Genomic DNA, 21,533 nt, shown 5'->3' with positions numbered 1-21,533 from the left:
GCCCACCTTAGCGAAACATAAGCTTCTTCTCTACTGCATTCACCTCACTGCTACCGAAGAAGCTCCCCCTATAACTTAACACTAGTATGTGTTTATGTTGCTTGTACATAGAGGGTTAATTGTGAATACACTTTTTTCTTGCATTTAAATTAGTGAAAGTATTGATCTTTATTTAAAATACATTATTTGTTATTGGGTTAATTCTTAATGAGATCAGCAAGGATAATTGAAAAGTATTTAAAATGAATAACCAAAGTACCAGATTTAAAATAGTCTAGGAAAAAAAGTAAAATAAATAGCTTTCGTTTGTTTCCCAGAGATAAAAGAAAAAGATGAGTAGAATAAAAATATTCTTTCAAATACTTGGTATTATAATATTTCATTAACATATTTTTTTATATAGAGGCACTTAATTGATGTAGGAAAATAAAAAAAAAAATGGTAATGGGAAAATGTTCAGGAGACTAAGTAAGCACGTTATCATTAAGATTTCAGGGACTTTAGAATAAGGACAAAAAAAACAATATATATAAGAATAATAAGATAAGAATGCGTTTACTGAAAAATACACTCAAATGTATCTACCACTAATCCCCCACTATTTTTCAAATAAAGAGTTACATACTTAAAATCCTACTTAAAAACTACATGTGAAATTTCCTGTTTTACGGTGGAGAAAAGACTGGCAATTCATATTTACAGTTGAACCCTCACTACATGCAAAAAAATTTGTTTTTTTTTACATTTTCCCCTCTATTAAGAGGTGTATTGAGTAAAAGACATATTTAAAATTGGTGTTATCTAAATTGTTCATTATGACCAAATGAACAAGATGATAAGAATTTTTCCCTTGACGTGGATTCTGCAAAATGGCTTAACCAGAGCAACGTATATTATTCCGCTTTTAGAACTATTCTTAGAATATAATGCATGTAAACAAAAAAAAAAGTTCTTAAAATGTAGTATGTTGTTAAATAAGATAAGGTCACTATGGAGGCAGCACTAAAGTAGAAAAAGTATGCAGAAATACATTATTTCTTTCCTTTTCCTAAGACTATACCCTGATTATCTACTTCATGACATGTGGTCACAAATGTCCTTTTACATAATGGTCTAGCTAACTTTCAGAATAAAAAAGTGTTATTATCGGCTGTGAATTGACCATTAAAAGGCTCCATAGGTGTCTCCTCGAGCTGCAACTGCAAATGCAGGATAGGCTTCGTAGGCTGCGTAGGCCGTTAGATCTTGTCCAAGGGCCACAGCTTGTTTCAACTGGGTTGCTGCTACTGCAGCTGGGGAACTGGCAATGGCATATCCTACAAAAATTGATAGAATAGTGCATTTATTAGGAACAAAAAACCATAAGATTACAGTATGTCATAGAAAAAAGTATAATGATATAACAATCATCAACATCCTTGATCAGGTTACTACGGGTGAATTGTCTTTCAGAAAAAAAATCTAGATTGGTACATAACGTTGAAAGAGAAAGACATCATGAGAGGGTTTTTTTTTTGGCCTAAAATAGCTTCTTTTTATAGTAATAGCAGTTCCTAACTTCCTAGAGTTATAAACGTTTTATAAATATTTTAAATATTTTATAAAAATATTTGGGATATACAATTATAAATTGTAAATGCATATTTTCTTTAATGTACTCAACAATATAGTGTACCTACAAAATACATTGTTCCGATGATGCTCTGGACTTTCCTTGATAACCAAACTTAGGTAAAGAAAACTTTGAAACACTATAAAAAATGCGCATATGAAATTGGTCCTGTTTTTATCCATGTCAGACTGCAGAGCTGATGTTACCTGCGAATGCTGTTGGGGGTTCTGTTGGCTCTGTAGAGATCCCCAAGGTCTGAAGAGTATACTCTGCCGCGTAATTTTTTGCCTCATCCACAGATATGCAGAGTTTGGGTGGTGTGAAAGGGTGTCTAATAAATAAAGAGAATTGAATTGTCATATAGAATCCTTCAGACATTAACACATTAATATCCAATCTCATAATAAATTGCTTGGTTTATAGTCAAAATCATAAAATGGAAAGGGAGGTTTTCTAGAAGGGCCAGCTCACGAAGCATATCATTACATGATGTACAATAAGAGCAAACTCTACTAATTCAAGGAATTCTACTAGCCCCATTCAACAATGAAAGTAGGCACATAAATTACACATCTAGACAGAGACCATGACAGACAACAGTTATGCAAAGTAGGCTAGTTGGAGGGGGCATTTCAGATATCCCATGTCTAGTGAGAGCTATGAGAAAAAAAACCTTCCCTGAATTGGGATAATAGGTAAACTGTTTCTACTCTTTCTTGTTTGATATTTTTCATCAGCCCCCCTCAAACTCAAATGCCACAACACTATAGGGCAGCCCCTAACCTCCACAACAAAATTTCGCACTCCTAACCCCACTGCATTCAGCACTGTCCTAGTAAATATTATGTTATATGGATAAATATGGTATCAAACCAAAGCCCTACTTATTCTAAAAAAACAATATATAATCTGCAAATTATAATTTATAAAGTAAAACAACAAATTACTCCTGTCCTATTGTTGTACTATAGTCCTGGTCCTTAAGTAGTACTACTGAAAACATAAGGTGCTTGAGAGGCTTTGGGATCAAAATTGGGCACAAATGGTAAATAAGCTTATGGAGGATGCATACATTATGCACTCTGGGAATCTATGCTTACATTGCTGGATTTTGGCTGGCAAGGACAGGGATAGTGATCTTGTATAAAAATAATTGCCGTTGATCTTGACCAATGGCTGAGTGAAGCTGATAAACTGGCTGTCCCCAGTTATTTTTCTGACAGATTTCCTCAAGTATCTAGAAAGAAAAGGCATGTATTCATGAAATTTAACAATTACCAATACAAATATTGTATATTATCATGTGTAAATATTGTAAATGCATGTAACATCCATGTTTCTATAAATTAATAAAATATTCTTAAAATATATTGTTTATATGTGGAGGTGTTACAATACATAAAGAGCAAAACATGGAAAAAAGTTTGTAGGCTCAGTTTAACCCCTTAATGACAAAGCCTGTACATGTACGGGCTCAAAATGCATTGTTTTCAATGGGTTTACGGGCCGCCCATTGTCCTTAAGGGGTTAAATTGAGAGATAAATCAGGCAACCATATGCATTTCAGATGAACATCGTACGCCTTTTAATACAAGGCTGATGCAATTTCTGCTTTTTTTTTGTCTTATTTCTGCATTCAGGACACAAGGTCCTGTTCTCAAACTAATGATGCATTTTCTAATCTACAAATGAAGGGAAAAAGCATCAGATGTGGTCAAAGAAACTGCACAATGGAAACATGACATTTGATAACAGACAATTAGACAATGTTTTTTTCTAAAAGGGTTCCAGGAAACAGATTTGATTATTATCACCATGGGTAAAACAAATGAAACCATAAATTCGGGCCTTTCATATTTGTACTTTTTGGCTGTACCAATTTTTCACGGTATCTGTAAAATCTATTTTAGATCAATAGAACATTCCCCTATGCTTGTAGAATGTATTAATAGTCAGTATCTCATATTTTTAAGTAGTATATATATTTCTCCCTGTACATCAGACTTACTACTGCTACATTTTTGTCATATTAAGTAAACCTTCAAGCTTCTATGTTTTGATGCACAAATGTACATTTTGATGATATAAGGGTTAATACTATACACAAATTTACCACAATGGTGTCATTGGGTCATTGTGCGGCAAGTCATGCATAATCATGTACCCACTATAAACTTTGTATAGTGTCCCTCACAAATATTAATGTTTTTTTAAGGCCTTAAAACACCAAAGTAAATGTCATTTGTTCCACACTATTATGCCTACCTGTGGTCCAAGTTTCATTCCTTGTGGTTTTAAAGCAACGGTATTCATTGGCGTAAGTTCCATTCCAGGTAAAATATCGTAGAGTTTCTCATCTGTCCTCTTGTCTCCTTTCATTTGGTATCCCACACATCCACGTCCCAAGCCAGTGTACGCCAAGTATCCCCGTCCTCCCAGTCCCCTAACTCCCGCAGCCCCTACAGGTACACTCATGTAAATTTCTAGGAATGTAAAAAGGCATTAAACTGTAACAAATCAACCGAAAATCACCCTGATCCATAATAGAATGTAAAAGCTAGCCCGACGTACATGGAACTGATATGATATGGAGTGCCTCTTCTTACTACTTATAGACTGGTGCTGTTTCTCATTTACTATAAAATGTTATTATTTTGTAGGATGAAGCCTATAAAAGATGAAGGTCCTCAAAAGAACCTCTCCATACTTCAGAAGTCTCATCTTCAGAAATAAAAAAATTCTATGATGCTAAAATAAAAAGTCTCACCTTCCAATAATGACGTGATTGTCATTGGTAGCATAGCTGTTGATAAGCCAATTTCAATTATTATTATTATTCATCTACGTATGAGTTTCAAAAAGTTAGCTATTATGCCTTTTCTGGAACGCACTTCCAAATGTTCATATTTATTCCATGTACCTTAGGTTCACTTTTATATTATATTCATGCACAAATTATAACAATTGTTAAGCCAAATATTTGAACCCTATTTTTAGCTTATAATGGTGACCATAAGAGGAGAATGTTTAGATCGTAAGGTTACGTCTAGTGAAGCACTATAATTAATTAAGGCTGATTACATGGCCCCACATAAAGCCCCCCAAAATCTATCACCCATAGTTCTAGTGATAGATTAGTTGTGTTTTTCCCAAATAAGCTTTCTCTCAACATAACCTTCACACATTACTAGAGGGCTAGCTGTCACAACAGTGTATAACGTCACAGATCCTTACGATGGAAGTGTGACATTTATTTAAGATTCAGGTTAGTAACGGTTACCTATGCTTTACAACAGTCACTGATTTAGATGCTAGTCCAATAAATTATACAAGGATAACTTTATGATAGCAATGTATTAATTACTAAATCACCATGTCATGGTTTGCTCTCCCAATTAATAGCAAGCACAGGGATTTAACAGGCTTAATGTAATTTATGCACTGTGGGTAAGTTACCTCTAACAGACGGAGGTCGAACGAGGCCACGATTGCTGACATATGCTTTGGTTTGAGGGAAATGAATGCCTGGAATGGCTGCAGCGTAGGTTGGAGGTGCGTAGAACACAGGTGCACCGAGGTAGGCTGTGGTGGGATCATATACATGACCTATCGTATAGGCAAGTTCTCCCTGTACAGAACCTCCTCTTCCTCCGGTTCCTCTGGTATACCTTACATAGCTATCTTTGTCCACTGGCTTAGCCAAGGTAACTTCTATAGGTGATCCATCAACAATCTGTAAATGGAAATTCATGACTTTATTAAAAAATAAGAGGCACTTACTGGTTCTTTTTATCATTATTATTAGGGAAAATTGTCACATCCCATATTTAAGAATAACTGTATTAATAATGTTTTTTTGTGGTTTTTGTTCTTCAAGTAACGTAACTATTTTGCAGATATCTAAATTGGTAATTCTCATTGCTCATGCTCCTCCAGTTATTGCTTTAGCCACATCTTTTTGTGTCCTACATTCTGTGTGATACGAGGTGTCCGTACTATGTACTCAACTACCTGATCTCATTTTTTAAATCCTACACAGAACATCCATAATGCTGCTTTGTATTATTATTATTATTATTAATAATAATAATAATTTAAGGAGAATTGTCATATCCCATCTGATAGAATAATTAATGTAATTTGTTAAAGTTACTTATGGATAATGTAACTGGTTTGCAGACATGTAATTTGAAAGTAATGGACTCATAGGCCTCATGGAGGCTGAGGCCTGTAGAAGCAACCAAAACATGCTACCAAAGAGGAACATTACCATAACAAAGGGGGGATATAATTTAAAGAGGGACAGTCACCCAAATTCAGTGATAACCAGATTAAGATGGCTGCCAGTTGCGGTATCACATATGTACTTTAGGAAGGGCCCATCCCTCTTTGAGAGCCGAACCCCTATGCTTCTCCATCCCCTGATGTCTCCCAGTGTTCTATACCCCTAAAAAGTCAGTATAATGTGCTTAGCATAAAACAGTTTATATAATTTATAAATTAAATTGTGTGAATAAAAATGCTGTTGTACTTAATTTAATAAATTTACATTAATAGGCCCCAAAGCCACTTCCTCTAGACACACATGTAACCACATCACCTAAAAAATAGTGTCCCTCTTTTCCCATATGAAATTAAAACAAATCTGCCAGTTTTTCCAAATATTGCACTTAGTGATTCACTCTGCCAAGCAGTAACTATGCAATAATATAATTATTTTTAATTAAAACAATATTTTACTTCTATAATAACAATAAAAATAATAATAAACAACTTCAGAATAGGGAGCATGGTTCACCAATTTAAAGCTACATTTTTTGACAATGCCTGCTAGGGTAATACATTTTTGGTAGATATTACACTTGAAATTCACTATAAAAATTTAAATGCATTTGAATATTCATTAATTTACGAGATGGTTGTGATTTGGTGTGATTGCCTGCATATTTTGTGAGTTGCAGTTGAGTTGATATAAGTCGAGTATAGTTTGATGCATGTTGAAATGCAAGTCGGCAGTAGGGAATACATGATTTGAAGATTTTCTCTGTTCTTTGTCTGCTAACTTGCATGAACCTTTAATGATTACACTAGATCCCAATGGCCAAACACGGCTGGCTATAAACTTACAGAAGAAGAAAAATATGAGCCGATGAGGGGTATTTTAACCAATAAAAGTAAAATAAAAAGCATGTTTATTAATTCATTCCAAGGGGTACATATCACTACATGTAATTAAAATTTTTTTATACTCCATCATTTTACAATCACAAGTGATCTCTCTCTGAGACATGCAGAGGTCCAGTTTGTCCTACCTTGCCATTCAAAGCATTCATTGCATCAACTGCATCGGAACGACTGTTAAAGTGCACAAAGGCGTAATCTCTAATTTTCTTAACTCGCTCAACTGAACCTGCAAATGACATAGATTTTGGCCCATTAAAAAACACTCTGCTTGGAATAATGACCCATGAAATAACACAGTACAGAAGGCATCATAGCAAATAATGCACCAAGGACCTGGTCTGGCAGTGACATTGGTCCAAGCCTTATGACAAGCCTGTCCTGGCATTTACATAATTACTAGACTTGCGCATTCGTCTTCGGGCGAACATGAAAACGAGCACGAAGAGGCCGTTTTTTTGTTCGTTCCGAAGACACGCCGAAGAGAATACAGTGCCGGCAAAACGTAGGAGATCGTCTTCGTTTTTGCCGCGCAGCCGCCAAAATTTCAAACAGGAGTGAGCTGATCTCGTCTGTCCAATCAGCTCACTCTTGTGACGTCACGCTAAGGGTCTCGTCCAATGCCTGTGCTGCTGTTTTTTGAATTCTGAAGGCGCCTTTATAAGACCAGAGCTTGCCTGAGAGATCCATTCATTTTTCGCTGTGACTGCTTTGGCAACACTGCTGTGCTGCATCCGAGCGTTACAGAGAGAGATTGTTCTGTTCTGTGTGAGACTGGTAAGCCTTAGCCTGCCATTTCTCACAGTGTACTTCATCCTCACTTCAGTGCTACTTAATATAATTAATAATAATAATTTGATTAATTTAATTTTTTTTATTTAATTTGTCATCAACTGTAGTGTAAGTGCTGTTGAGTTGACAGTGCACCCAGTGCCTCAGTGGCACTGGGGTGCCCTTGCCCTGGGCTGGCACTAGTGCCTATTGCCTGTCCTGCTTAAATAAATGAAATAGAATTTATAAATAATAATTTAATAGAATCTATAATTTAATAGTTCATTATTATATATATATATATTTGTCAGTCATATATATATATATATTCTATAGTATACTAGTGTAGAGTGTACTGTAGACATTCATCTACTAGTGTCTAATTTAAAATCAGTAATATTAATTAATATAATTAATAATTGAATTCATTATAAAATTATATATATATTTGTCAGTTATAGTTAGTAATAGTATACTAGTGTAGAGTGTACTGTAGACATTCAAGACATCTACTAGTGTCTAATCTAAAACCAGTAATATCAATAATTCTATAATTCTTTCTTGTCTTAATAGTTAATTAAATTAGCTATAAATAAAAGTAATAATATTAAATAATTACTACTAGCGTATAGTTCAGCTAATCTTATTAGTACTGGTGCTGCAGCGCTATAGTTTGTGCTTTGTTTTAGCAACAGCAAGAGACCAAGTCAATTTTTCTTAATTAATCTTTCATTTTATTTCATTTGTTTTGCTCACCTCAGTCCATCAGTGAAGTGAACTTGTTGGGCTAGTGAGTGCAGCCGCATAAGTGCTGTGTTTTTTTTTGATCAGCAAGCAGTGACGTTAACTGTTTTGCAAAGATTTTCTCATTTATTTTACATTTTATTTCAATTTTATTAAAAGTACCCTTAGTGTTTTGCTCACCTCAGTCCATCAGTGAAGTGAACTTGTTGGGCTAGTGAGTGCAGCCAGCAGTGAAGCTAACTGTTTTGCTGTGACATTTTATTTTATTTCTAATTCTTTTCAAGAAAAATTGACTGTGACGAGCTGTACTAAGCAAAGCTTCAAGCTACTAGCTGTAGTACTAAAATAATTCTAATCTTCTTTAATCTTAATCTATAATATATTATAAATAATATATAACAATATAAATTCTAATTCATAATCTATAATATAAGTAATTCTAATTCTAAATTCTAATTCATAATCTATATTCTTCTATCTATAATACATAATATATAAGTAAATTATTTCTAATCTATTAATATTATATAACTTAATATTAATTAATAAATCATATACTGAATCTGATTTAACCTCACTTTAGCTTAGTGGGTTTGAGAGCGTCTGCCTAGAGGTAGACTTATAGTAAGGAAATATAGCTTTAGGCTAGCATAGTAGTAGGCTAAGCTCTTAGGCCCGTGTAAATTCAAATTAAAAATAAAATACTGCTAGTTATTAAATAGTTAATCTTGAGTTAATAATTTAAATAACTTTAGCACTTTGGCAGATTGCACACAGCACAGTGCAGTAGTGCATAGTTTTACTTTTTAAGCAGTAGCACTGAAGAGAACTTCCTCTAATTTTTTGTCTTTAATTCGTTTTTCCTTTTTTTTTATTTTTATTTTTTTTTATTTTTTTTATAGTTTTTTAAACACTACACTACACTACACACACAACACAAAATTTGAAATGGATCCTCCTTTTGGGACTAAGGAGGGACAAGCTCCATCTACCACCGCCACCACCAGCACCACCACCAGCACCACCACCAGTTCTAAGATGCAGCCTTTGCGTCAGTCTAGTCGGCCAAGTAGGCCAAGCTCTCGCTTATCATTTGGGGAAGCATTGCTTGAAGGATCATCAAGTAAAGGAAAGGCACCAAAAGCAGGCAGTAGTAGTGCGGCTAGGCCCACAAGCTCTATGGTTTTTTACGGAAAGCCTAAAGCACCAGAAGCACGTTCAAAGTTAAAGGGTAGCACAAGTAGTACCAGCCCAGTGACTAAAAAGAAGTGCCTTTTGCCCCAAGCAGCATCTTCCCCATCCACCAGCAGCATGCAAGGTACCAAGCAGAGCCAAATTAGCAGCAAGACTCAGAGGGGTCCCAAACCAAAGCGATCTCATTCCTTTGTAGGGAAAACCACCACCACCACCACCCCCACCTCTACCGCCTCTACCACCACTAGTGCTGCGCCTACTGTTCCCACTGGTACCGCCACGCCATGTCCTCCTAGTACCTCTAGCAAGCCACCAAGTCCTTACAAAATTTTTGTAAAGACAGTTAGAGAGAGGGCTACACATATTGGAACTCCACCTAGCGAGGTAGCAGAGGAGCCTGAGACTGAGAGGCCAAGTGCAGAGTCTATTCTTCCTGCTCGCACTACTACTAGTCACGAGTCTCACGACGATATCAGTCTTAGCTCCAGCCTAGCAGGAATTCCATTCGATCTGGCTAATGAAGAGCTAGACTATGAGCCAGAGGAAGTAGAGGAGATGAGTGGTCAGGAATCAGATTCCTCAGGGAGCAGTGTCCAAATGACTAGTGCACAATTTTCCCCTGAGCCTCCACCTTCTCCGCTACGATCATCACCACCACCACCACCACCAGCAGCAGCAGCAAAACCTAGCAAATCTAAAGCAATTAGCAGTCCCACTATGGCCAGTACTGTTACCACCAGTCCCACCACCACTAGTTCTGCCTCTGTTCATCCACCCCGAGCAGTAGGAGCAGCACCCAAGGCACACTCCAAGGCTATGCGCGCCCCAATTTGGGAGCACTTTGAAAATGTTGAAGAAGGGCGCTATGGAAAGTGCAAACATTGTGGGAAGCTAATAAGCAGAGGGAAAGTGTCTGGCCATTTTACCAGTGCTAGCATGAAGCATCACCTCAGCACTCAACACAACGCTGTGCTATTGGGGAAAGATGCAGAGGGAAAACTTAGTGCAGGCAGCATAGCTGGTGGCCGTGGAAAAACCCCAACAGCTTCTTCTTCTGAGCCAATAGCAGCAGCAGCAGCAGCAGCAGCAACTAGTGCTGGCAGCCAGAGACCAAGGCAGGTTGGAGCACTGCATGTCCAGCCCACCCTGGAACAATTTGTGGCATTCCAATCCAAAAGGTCAATGCCCAAACAGCAGGCCAATAAAGTAACGCGACTGATTGGTCAGTTCATTGCTGTTGGAGGGGCATCCTTCTCTATGATCGAAGGGGAGCCTTTCAAACAATTGATGGCGGCTGTGGCTCCACAATATACAGTTCCGGCACGTTCCACTTTCAGCAGGAACATTGTCCCCTCATTGTATCGGTCCTGTGTTGCAGCAGTGAAAGAGGAGCTTTCCAAGGCTGCTGGTCAGTCTGTTCATTTCACTACAGATTTGTGGAGTGCACCTAGCGGCCAGCATGCCTTTCTTTCTTTGACAGCACACTGGTGGCAGCCCGGTGTGTCTAAGGAAGCTGCTGCAGCAGGCTACCGATCTTTCCTTCTCCATGCAGAAGTGATGGATGAAAAGCACACTTCCCAAAACATTCTGCATGCGATGAGGAAAATGTTTAGCCTTTGGGTGGGAGCAGAGGCGGGCACCAATGTTGAAGTTGGTTTTGTGGTAACTGACGGAGGTGCCAATATGGTGAAAGCGCTGCGAGATGGTCATATTGTTGGTGTGCGCTGTGCAGCCCACATCATCCATCTTGTAGTGAAGGCAGCAATGTCAGAAGGAACTAATGTGGCAGCAGTAGTTCTGTCCCGCTGCAGAAAGATCGCTGGGCACTTTCACCATAGTGTTAAGGCTAGCCAACTTTTGAGGGAAGAGCAAGAGAGGTCAGGTCTTCCCGTACACTGCCTACGTCAGGATGTCAGTACACGGTGGAACTCCACGTTAGACATGCTCGAGAGGATTTTGGAGCAGCAGAGGGCAATCCATAATCTTGCCTCAGAGCACAATATTGGGATTACCTCTCCATTGAATAGGGAGGATTGGACAGTGATCGCCCAGCTAGTGGCAGTCCTTAAACCATTCAGGGATGCCACAGAAAATTTAAGCTCAAACACTGCCAGTCTGGCCCAGGTAATCCCAGTGTTCTCCCATCTAGGCAGCAAGATGGATGTGTTCCTTGGAAACCGTGAGGCTGTTCAAGGTGGCACTCTACATCCTGACATAGCAGCCATAGTCAGGAAGCTGAAGGATCTGCTAAAAGTACACCTTCGCAAACGAATGGAAGAGAGTCCCGAAATGATGCTAGCGTGCCTTTGCGATCCAAGAATTAAGGGAAAGCTAGCTTTGAAATTTAATGTTCTCAGTAGCTACCGGGAGCAATTGGTCAACAAGGTGCGTGACTGGCAGCGTAAAATGGGAATGCTGTCCGAGGAGGGAGAGGTGCAGGAGGAGGAAGAGATGATGTGGTCTGCTACTCCTAGCAGCAGCATCAGCAGCAGTGCCACAAGCAGCACAACACAGCTGAGTGGAGCAGCTGCGTTTTGGGAAGAGGCACTTGGGAGTATAGTTGGACCATCTGACAGAGCTAGCAGCAGAAAGGAGAGTAGTGCTGCTGAAATGGTCAAACTTTACCTCTGTGAAGTTCCTTCTGCGCCTAATGTTGATCCTCTTAGCTACTGGGATGAAAAGAAGAGTGTGTGGCCTGCACTCTCATGGGTTGCGCAGCAGCTACTATCATGTCCGCCAACCACTGTTCAAAGTGAGCGCGTGTTTTCTATGACTGGAAACATACTGAGTCCACAGCGCTCACGCATGGCACCTCATCTGATGGAGCAGATTGCCTTCCTTAAATTCAATCTGCCCAAGTTGGGTTACCCAGCTCTTAGCTTGGAAAGTTAATTTTTTTTATCTGTAATGTTTAAGGTAGTTTCTCCCCCTGGTTGCACGTGTTTGCGGTGTGGCAACGTCTGCTACCTCCGCCGGTGTAGCCAATTTACGCTAGGGCCTAGTGTCTGAGTTCTGGAAGTCCGCTCCCAAACGCCATGGACTGACAGACTTTCATGCTTTGCCCTGGGGTGAAACAGGTGAGCGGGTCGTCAATTGCCCACTCATTCACCTTTTTCCTTTTCCAACGGTGCTGCTGGTGGTGGTGCCAGCATCTTTTGCCAGTTCGCTTCCTGGCTGAAATCATGCCTCAAATGTCCCTAATGGAGAGGGTAGTTTCTCCCCCTGGTTGCACTTGCTGCGGTGTGGCAATGCCTGCTACCTCCGCCGGTGTAGCCAATTTACGCTAGGGCCTAGTGTCTGAGTTCTGGAAGTCTGCTCCCAAACGCCAAGGACAAACAGTCTTTGGATGCTTTGCCCTGGGGTGAAACAGGTGAGCGGGTCGTCAATTGCCCACTCATTCGCCTTTTCCAATGCTGCTGCTGCTGCTGGTGGTGCCAGCGTCTCTTCTCTGCCAGTTCGCTTCCTGGCTAGTGTCATGCCTTAAATGTCCCTAATGGAGAGGGTAGTTTCTCCCCCCCTGGTTGCACTTGCTGCGGTGTGGCAACGCCTGCTACCTCCGCCAATGTAGCCAGCTTACGCTAGGGCCTAGTGTCTGAGCTCTGGAAGTCTGCTGCCAAACGTCTAGGACTGACAGTGTTTGGATGCTTTGCTCTGGGGTGGAACAGGTGAGCGGGTCGCCAATTGCCCACTCATTCGCCTTACCCAATTCTGCTGCTGCTGCTGGTGGTGGTGCCAGCGTCTCTTCTCTGCCAGTTCGCTTCCTGGCTAGTGTCATGCCTTAAATGTCCCTAATGGTAAGGGCAGTTTCTCCCCCCTGGCTGCGTCTGTTTGCGGTGTGGCAACGCCTGCTACCTCCGCCGGAGTGGCCAGCTTACGCTAGGGCCTAGTGTCTGAGCTCTGGAAGTCTGCTGCCAAACGTCTAGGACTGACAGTGTTTGGGTGCTTTGCCCTGGGGTGAAACAGGTGAGTGGGTCGCCAATTGCCCACTCATTCGCCTTTCCCATTTTTCAATGCTGCTGCTGGTGGTGGTGGTGCCAGCATCTCTTCTCTGCCAGTTCGCTTCCTGGCTAGAGTCATGCCCAAAATGTCCCTAGTGGTAAGGGCAGTTTCTCCCCTCTGGCTGCGTCTGTTTGCGGTGTGGCAACGCCTGCTACCTCCGCCGGAGTGGCCAGCTTACGCTAGGGCCTTGTGTCTGAGCTCTGGAAGTCCGCTGCCAAACGTCTAGGACTGACAGTGTTTGGGTGCTTTGCCCTGGGGTGAAACAGGTGAGTGGGTCGCCAATTGCCCACTCATTCGCCTTTCCCAATTCTGCTGCTGCTGCTGGTGGTGATGCCAGCGTCTCTTCGATGCCAGTTCGCTTCCTGGCTAGTGTCATGCCTCAAATGTCCCTAATGGTAAGGGCAGTTTCTCCCCCCTGGCTGCGTCTGTTTGCGGTGTGGCAACGCCTGCTACCTCCGCCGGAGTGGCCAGCTTACGCTAGGGCCTTGTGTCTGAGCTCTGGAAGTCCGCTGCCAAACGTCTAGGACTGACAGTGTTTGGATGCTTTGCTCTGGGGTGAAACAGGTGAGTGGGTTGCCAATTGCCCACTCATTCGCCTTTCCCATTTCCTTTTCCATTTCCATTTCATTATTTTCCTTCTGATACACAACCAACCAAACATAACACACACAATAACACAAATAACACAGTGACATAACACATAACACACATAACACATATAACACAGTGACAAGTGACAACACACATAACACACATAACACATACACGTACAATGCAAAAATCACAAGGACCTTTCCTCTTGTTATTTGTCCTGGCCTTCATTTCTACACTCACTAGCATTAACGCTATAACTCACACTTCATACTATAACATTTTTCCATCCACATACCTGCCAACAGACCCAACTTTTTCAGGGACAGTCCTGCTTTTTTCCAGTCCTGTCCCATCTAATTTAGCTAAACTAGGTATGCAAATACACGTTGGTAGTTATAGCTCGGTAGGTAGCACTAGTATAAACATTAAATAAATATAATAAAGTACTAAATAATAAATCTAACTTTAAAATACATTTAAATAAACCCCTAATTTTTTTTTAAAACCCATTAAAATTAAATTATTATTTAGACATAATACATCTTTAACCAAAGCAGTGCACTGCTACTAATCTTAAACATAACCGTACATTAACCCTAAGCTATTTTTTAGTTCTTGTCCAACATTTTTCCATCCGCATACCTGCCAACACACCCAAGATTTTGGTGGACAGTCCTGCTTTTTTCCAGTCCTGTCCAGTAAAAGTTGGGTTGTTGCAAAGTATGCCATTGTAAATAGGTAGCAAATGTTAGGCATGTATTACAAGTGGTCCAAAATCAATTTAAAAAGGTAAAATAATCCCTATTCTTTTATTAAACATCTATGGATGTGTGATTGTGTATGATAAACGGAGGCCAAGTTCCTTGGAGCATTTGTCTCTAGGTCATTTTGTGTACAGTACACCTCAGTACGTGTGTGCAACTCTATTGGTCGTTTCGGCAGGGGGCTGGCCTGCCATCAACGAATGAAGTGCGTTCTGCAATTCGCTAGTTGATGCCAGACCAGCCCCCTGCCGAAACGACCAATAGAGTTGCACACACGTTCCTTCACGGCAGCTGCTGCTGCTCCGATGTGTTGTTAACCCCGTATTAACCCCTGCAAGGCAACCGGGAATGTGCTTTAAACACAAGCTACAGCATAAGGGGTCGATTTTTCCAAGCTGGACACCAGTTTTTATTGACCGTTTGATTGACTGATCATGTCCTTAAACTGTATCCCTTAAAATGATGTCCCAAAAAGAAACAAGTGTTGTCTGCATAGGTTTGTTACTTAATCATACATTAACGGCAGACTTATTAGAGTGTCCTACCTGGTTTAATACTGCTGAATTCTTTCTCAATAGTCTCTTCCGTGGTTGTCAGCATAAGGTTTCTTACATACAGAATCTTCACAGATGACATTGTATCTTCATCTACTTCAACCTCTGGTTCTGCCCAGTCTACAGCAATCGGATGACCCCACAACTGAATACGTCCTGTCATTGTGCGATAAGAGACAGCAACATTTACTGTGCATTTTATTTATTTTCAAGATAGGCAGTGAAACAAGAACTTGGGGTTCACATAATGTATTATAGTTAGTCTCTGTCAGTCCGTGACATACTGTCTCATTCCTTCTGGTCTCCTCTTTCCATGTCAGCCCCTCTTTCCTCCAGCTTACTTTCATTTTTATCCCTTCTTAATATATGTAGGAACCCTTCCCTTCTTTTATGCTAAGCCTTTATATAAGGAAACATGGGTAGACTACATGGGCCAAATAGTTTTATTCTATGTTCCTTTCAGGTATTTAGTTAGAAATTGTTAACATCAATCCAATGTTGTACCTGGAAGCAGTTTCCTCCTTGCCATGGCTGCTGCTCTGTGACTGTCATATTCAACAAACGCAAAGCCACGATTTTTTGTTTTATCAGCCGCACTGGGGTAAACAATGACATCAATTACACCTTCTGTGACTTTCCTCATTTCTGCTAAGATTTCTTCTCTCTTCTTTGTTTTTGGGATCCCACCAACAAACAATCGGCAGTTGTCTACGCTTGCACAAACCCCAAGCAGTCGTCCATTTCTGTATATCAGAAAAAAACCTTTTAAAATATTATTGAGGATAATATTTACAATACAAACAAAAAATATATATATATATTTTTTTTAGAATAATTTATTGAGTTTTAAATATATAAAACACATACCAATAACATACAAGGTAGAAAAAAAATATATTTTTGGAAAGTTAATTGAACTTTAACTCTGAATTTTTCTGCACCCCAGTTCCTGGGTTTTGGTTAATAGTTGAGTCACTTGGTCTCCGGACAGTAAATGTTTCTGCCAATGCTGAGCCGGTGGCAGCGCTGGATATCTACTCTACGTTTCCTTGGCCAACCACTTCATCTATGATCATCAACATTGCCTGTTTCTCTGTGCTTCTTCAAAAGAGCTTTGACAGAACATCTGTAAACCCCTGTCTGTCTCAAAATTTCATTCAATGTCATGGCATCTGACTCGTTAGTGAGCTGTTTCTTTATCAGTTAATGATTATGTTTCAACCTACATAAATAAAAGTGATTACCATTTGTACTAGTTTGGTATAATTGTTTCATCATACACTTAACTATATGCCTACAAAATCCATGACTTTGTTCTTGTGTTCCTAGAACAATTGATGCAGCTTTGAAGGCAAAGGGTAGTCACCCCAAATATTGATTAGATTGAGATTTTTCTTCTGTTTGCTCACTTTGCATTTTGTTAAAAAATAAACTGTTACTATGTCTATTTTTGAAAGTGTTCTTACCTCACAGCATTTTTTCACACATGACTAAAACGTTTGCACGGTTCTGTATATATAGATATATTTTTCATTTTATACCTTTTACCCTCTTATAAAGTTGTTTAATAAAGTAATATTTATTCTTTTTTTTACTTATTGTGTAGAGGAGAACAGTGAGGTCTCTATTGTGTATGGGATGTTAATTTGGCCCTATACATCTCATAAGTATACACAGAATATATACATTTATAGATATAATTGTTACAATAATCATTATAATTCTGCATTAAAGTTCCTTGTGCTTACCTGATTTCATAATTATTTAGTTGTCTGATTGCGTTCCTTGCATCTTGTCTGTTAGTGAAAGTTACAAAGGCATATCCCCTATTATTCCCATTGAAGTCCATCATCATTCTCATTTCATAGATTTTCCCTATCTGAAAAAAAGTACAACCAACAACAGTTTGAAAATCAAGTTATTTGGGTCAATGCAATTTCTCCATGTAACCAAAGTAACCAAAGAAATGACATTGCCAAGAGTAGTTATTTTGCTTCAACTGTTTGGAACACTGGCAGCTTCCGTTTCATGATATGGTAACCAAGCCGTGTTCTAGCAATTGGCCAACTACTTTTTATTATTTATTATTTGTCTATCATAAAACACTGCATTTTACCTTTTCACATAATGGTATGAGTTCATCCTCAAAAAGATCTCGGGGAAGTTTGCCGACAAAGATCTCGCAACCTCTTTCAGGTGCCGGTCCACTCCATCCAGGAGGGGGTCCTCCATATCTTCTCTGTCCATTTTCCTTTTGCAAAAATGAATTTCACTTTAGCAGGGAATGAGACAAATTTTGTAGCAGAATTAATACAAGCACACCAAATCACCATTCCAAGGCTACTGTGTGGTGACCGCCTTACAATCAGAATACAGAAACAATAATACAGTGTAAAATAAAAAAAATAAAATACAATAAAATGTTTCTTTATTCCGTTTTCTATTTTCTAAATAATACAATATATCCACAACAATGATTACAAACACCCGCTTTTATTTATTCTAATTTTATTTATCATGGATTTCTGTTTGCAGTATGGCACCCCATTTAATGAATACATGCAAAACATTGGTTTGTTACACTTTTCATTCTGAATGCCTTAATGGCGTTCCATCCCAGCTATTCTTATACCTTATGGGAATTCTAATTGCATTACCACACATTTATGCTAATGCCCATCCTTCGAGTACAATCAATTCCTGACCCCTGGATCAACAGTTCTTATTTTTCCTTCTTAGACCATAATACTGCCATTGAGGGCTACCACAATTCTGCTGTTCTATTTGGACAACCTTGATGACTCCAAGACATATATTATAAATGTACCATCGTGTATACTGTCCATTTAACAAAATAGGTCCGATAGGATAGACTCAGTGGAAAATGTTCAATGTTATTCAAATATATTATCAATATTCTTCTCAAACACTATACACAATAGAGTTAGTAGTGCCAGGCACCATGAACCCAAGAGAAGATGTGAATGTTTAATGAGTAGTTAGTAAATCAATCACATGCAGAATGTTGTTTTGGCACAAGAATTCTGTCAACAGAGCTTAATCCACTTTTTTCACATAGTCTACTGAACACTTGGAGTGTCTGTCAACCTGCTGCTTCAATTAGGTTACAAATTCTTAAGAATAAATTTGTCCTAAACTGACTCACAAATGGAACATGAGAAACATAAACACATATGTGTTTAGTAACATTCTAATATACCGTATGTGTGTATTCAGTAACATCCCATCAGTCATGGTCACATTAGGGTTAATTCACGAAACAGGGAGTTATGAGTTATAAGCCAATATACATGAATGCTGTGGCAGTTGATCCCTGTTTTAGGAAGTATAAAGTATGCATGTAGCATGTAAATTACTAACCTGTCTATTTTAAGAATGCACACCTTAGAATGCAGGCAAATAACACCAATCAACCAAACTCTATGCCTTTTTCTGAATGGATGAATCAAAAAATGAAACTAATATATTTTGTTCACTGAAAGCACTTTTCCATGAAACATATAGCATAAAAAAGAATTGTGATGCTGGCTCAAAAAGAAAAATAGAAACTTACAACAGAGAAAAACTATCTGGTCCATCTGTCCTGCCCAGTAATTCTGCAATAATCTTAATCGGTCCATGGTCTTGTCTTTGATTTAGAATTGGCACATGTCTACCCCATACATGATTAAATTATTTCACTGTATCAATCTCTACTACTTCTACGGTAAGGCTGTTCTACTGATCTAAGACAGTCTCAATAAAGTAAAAAAATAAAGTAAAAAAAATAAAGTAAAAAAATCTTTACATTACATCTTACTTTCTCGTTTTAGACATTGGTCTATTGTCCTAACATTTCCCTTGCTCTGCAATATACCCCCCTGTACTCCCCCCGTATCTTTTTACATATTTAAATATTTTAAATCAATGGTGGAATTTCCTTGCTGTACACAGAATCTATATAACCACCTATGAGCCTAAAAACACTGAAGCAACACTATAGAACTATTTTTGGCGATTCCTTTGGAAGGGAATAAAAGAAGACTAAAGGTCGACTTGTATAAAGGTCTAAATTTACACAAGCCTTTGAGTCATCACAACTTTCACTACAAATTTGAGCATCGTCCTTGTTGTGTTTTTGGCACTCTTCTACATACATTTTTATATTCCATGAGATATTAAATCATTTATTATTTCGATTCTCACATTTGTGCTCTCTTTGCATAAATCGCTGGATTGAGCACCACTTCAATGCCACCAACTTTTTAATGTTTCAATAATGACAGCTAAATGTACCAACGTACTTATTATATGTATCCAGTTATCCCTGAAACTCAACTTATACACAATGGCTTAGTGGACAAAATACTAGACATAGTAGTTTTTGGGTTGTATTTTGTAGAAGTCGTGTTGCAGAGGTTGGGAAAACAATAGAAGAAGGAGAAGTAGTCAATGGAGCATGAAGACACTATGAAGGTACCAGAAGACCAGGGTGTTTCAGAAAGAGAGGCTAGAAGAAGTATCAGAATATATTTGAGCAATATGACTGTATATCTGTTGGAGGTTGGTACAGGGAACAAACTTTTATGAAATATCTCATAATGAAAAGAAAGAAAGGACAAAACGTGTTATCCAACAAAGAAAATCCAAAAGGAATAGTATCAGCATATCAGTGCAACCATCACTTTAGGATGTGTCTCATAATCAAACAATAACGGGAGTTGGCTAATCAGATTTGTGTTTTTCATTAACTGATCATACAGGCTGGGTTACACTAATGTAACCAATTGATACAAATCATTGACTAGAGACTACCTTGCTTCTATAACTTTCAGCATTTTCCTACCTGTGTCAAACTATATCCCGTGCGCTGGACCAATGCACGCAGTGCCGCTTCATTCTGAGTGCCGGCCAGTCCATCCCCGCATTTTTGATTTGATTCCATTGTGAATGATTATCAGCAAAAAATCAGGTTAATTAGGTGTGCTCACTGCAATCAAATTTAAGATAAATTAAGTAAATTAATATTGGTGGAAATATAAAGAATTACATTTCATTGATAAAACTGACATCTCAATTAGTTGCTACAAACATATATTCATTATCCATGGAAGTTATAATCATCTTCTTATTGTTTTGAATTTTTAGCTGCTGGTCGTTTACCATAATGATATATTTGCATAAAGGTCAATAGCTGACAGCAAAATCCCACAGTTTAGACTCAGTCTTGTTTACAATCTCATTAAATAAAATATTCTATTTATTAGTGGGCAAAATGAAAAGCCAGGTAAAACTGAACCATGCTCCAAAGAATCAGAAAAGGAGCAAAATTATTATAAATCCTCCCGACGTGGCCATTAGGCATCTGGCTGTGGGTTTTATCATGATAAAACACTATGGATACATTTTAAAGCAAGACTACCACTTAATACACAATTATGACAATTCTATAGTAAAAGATGATTCAACTCGCCAGTGTTTACATGTATTTTTGATCTATATATGATAGTAGTGTTGGTACTAGACCAGCACTCTCAGAGTATCACTCAATGAGGGGCATCAGGGAAAGAAAGAGGGACACAAGGTCCCAGTAGGGTGATTGTAAAGAAGCGTATGGACACTCTATGCCTACTTAAGAAGGATATGCCACTGCCTGAACCCGATGATTCTAGCACCATATGCAGTTTCCAGATATGCCTGGTGATAAGACCCATTATTTATTTTGACTTAATTTATAAAGAAATGGAGATACGTCCAGTTTGACTCGCTTACACCACAGTGACCATAAATGCTGTATTCCAAATGATGGTAGCATTGCTGTCTTTCATTTTTTTCCTTACACAATAGTATAGCGTAAAGCATAATTTAAAAACATAAAATCACTGTCAATTTTTTTTACGTGTCTCATATTGTTCTGTATTGAAATCCATGATCATTTCTCATAAGGTAATGTGATCCCAGTTTTCACCTCTAGGAATTCACATTGCCTTGAGTGGACCTTGGTGTTTATTTGAAGTATCTCAGATCAAACCAACATCTTAATTTGTTAGGATCTATAATATGTACATTATAACATCAAATCTTTAGAAGACTCCTTATTTCAGTTAATTGAAAATCCAC

The 21,533-nt window shown here is 38.7% G+C and overlaps 1 protein-coding gene across 2 annotated transcripts; it reads right to left on the bottom strand.

Moving 5' to 3' along the window:
* Positions 1 to 1,164: 1,164 nt before the first annotated feature.
* On the bottom strand, positions 1,165 to 20,358 carry LOC149299020 (APOBEC1 complementation factor-like). Of its 2 annotated transcripts, none has more exons than XM_089486902.1 (11): positions 20,260 to 20,358; positions 17,530 to 17,664; positions 17,162 to 17,292; positions 15,918 to 16,156; positions 15,405 to 15,569; positions 6,925 to 7,022; positions 5,069 to 5,345; positions 3,878 to 4,095; positions 2,713 to 2,849; positions 1,819 to 1,943; positions 1,165 to 1,316 (listed from the first exon to the last, which is right to left on the bottom strand). In XM_089486902.1, the coding sequence occupies exons 1-11, from the start codon at positions 20,356 to 20,358 to the stop codon at positions 1,165 to 1,167; spliced, it is 1,776 nt and encodes a 591-aa protein (XP_089343028.1). The 2 variants fall into 2 exon arrangements, with proteins under 2 accessions (XP_089343028.1, XP_089343029.1); XM_089486903.1 differs by having other exon boundaries at positions 3,878 to 4,071.
* Between the last annotated feature and the right edge of the window lie 1,175 nt (positions 20,359 to 21,533).

The sequence above is a fragment of the Sceloporus occidentalis genome, unplaced genomic scaffold (assembly GCF_023333645.1).
Source record: "Sceloporus occidentalis isolate IW3139 unplaced genomic scaffold, rSceOcc1.0.p SCAF_30, whole genome shotgun sequence".
Lineage (NCBI taxonomy): Eukaryota > Metazoa > Chordata > Lepidosauria > Squamata > Phrynosomatidae > Sceloporus > Sceloporus occidentalis.
The sequence above is the reverse complement of the archived record's forward strand: the minus strand, read 5'-3'. Positions and strand labels throughout refer to the sequence as shown.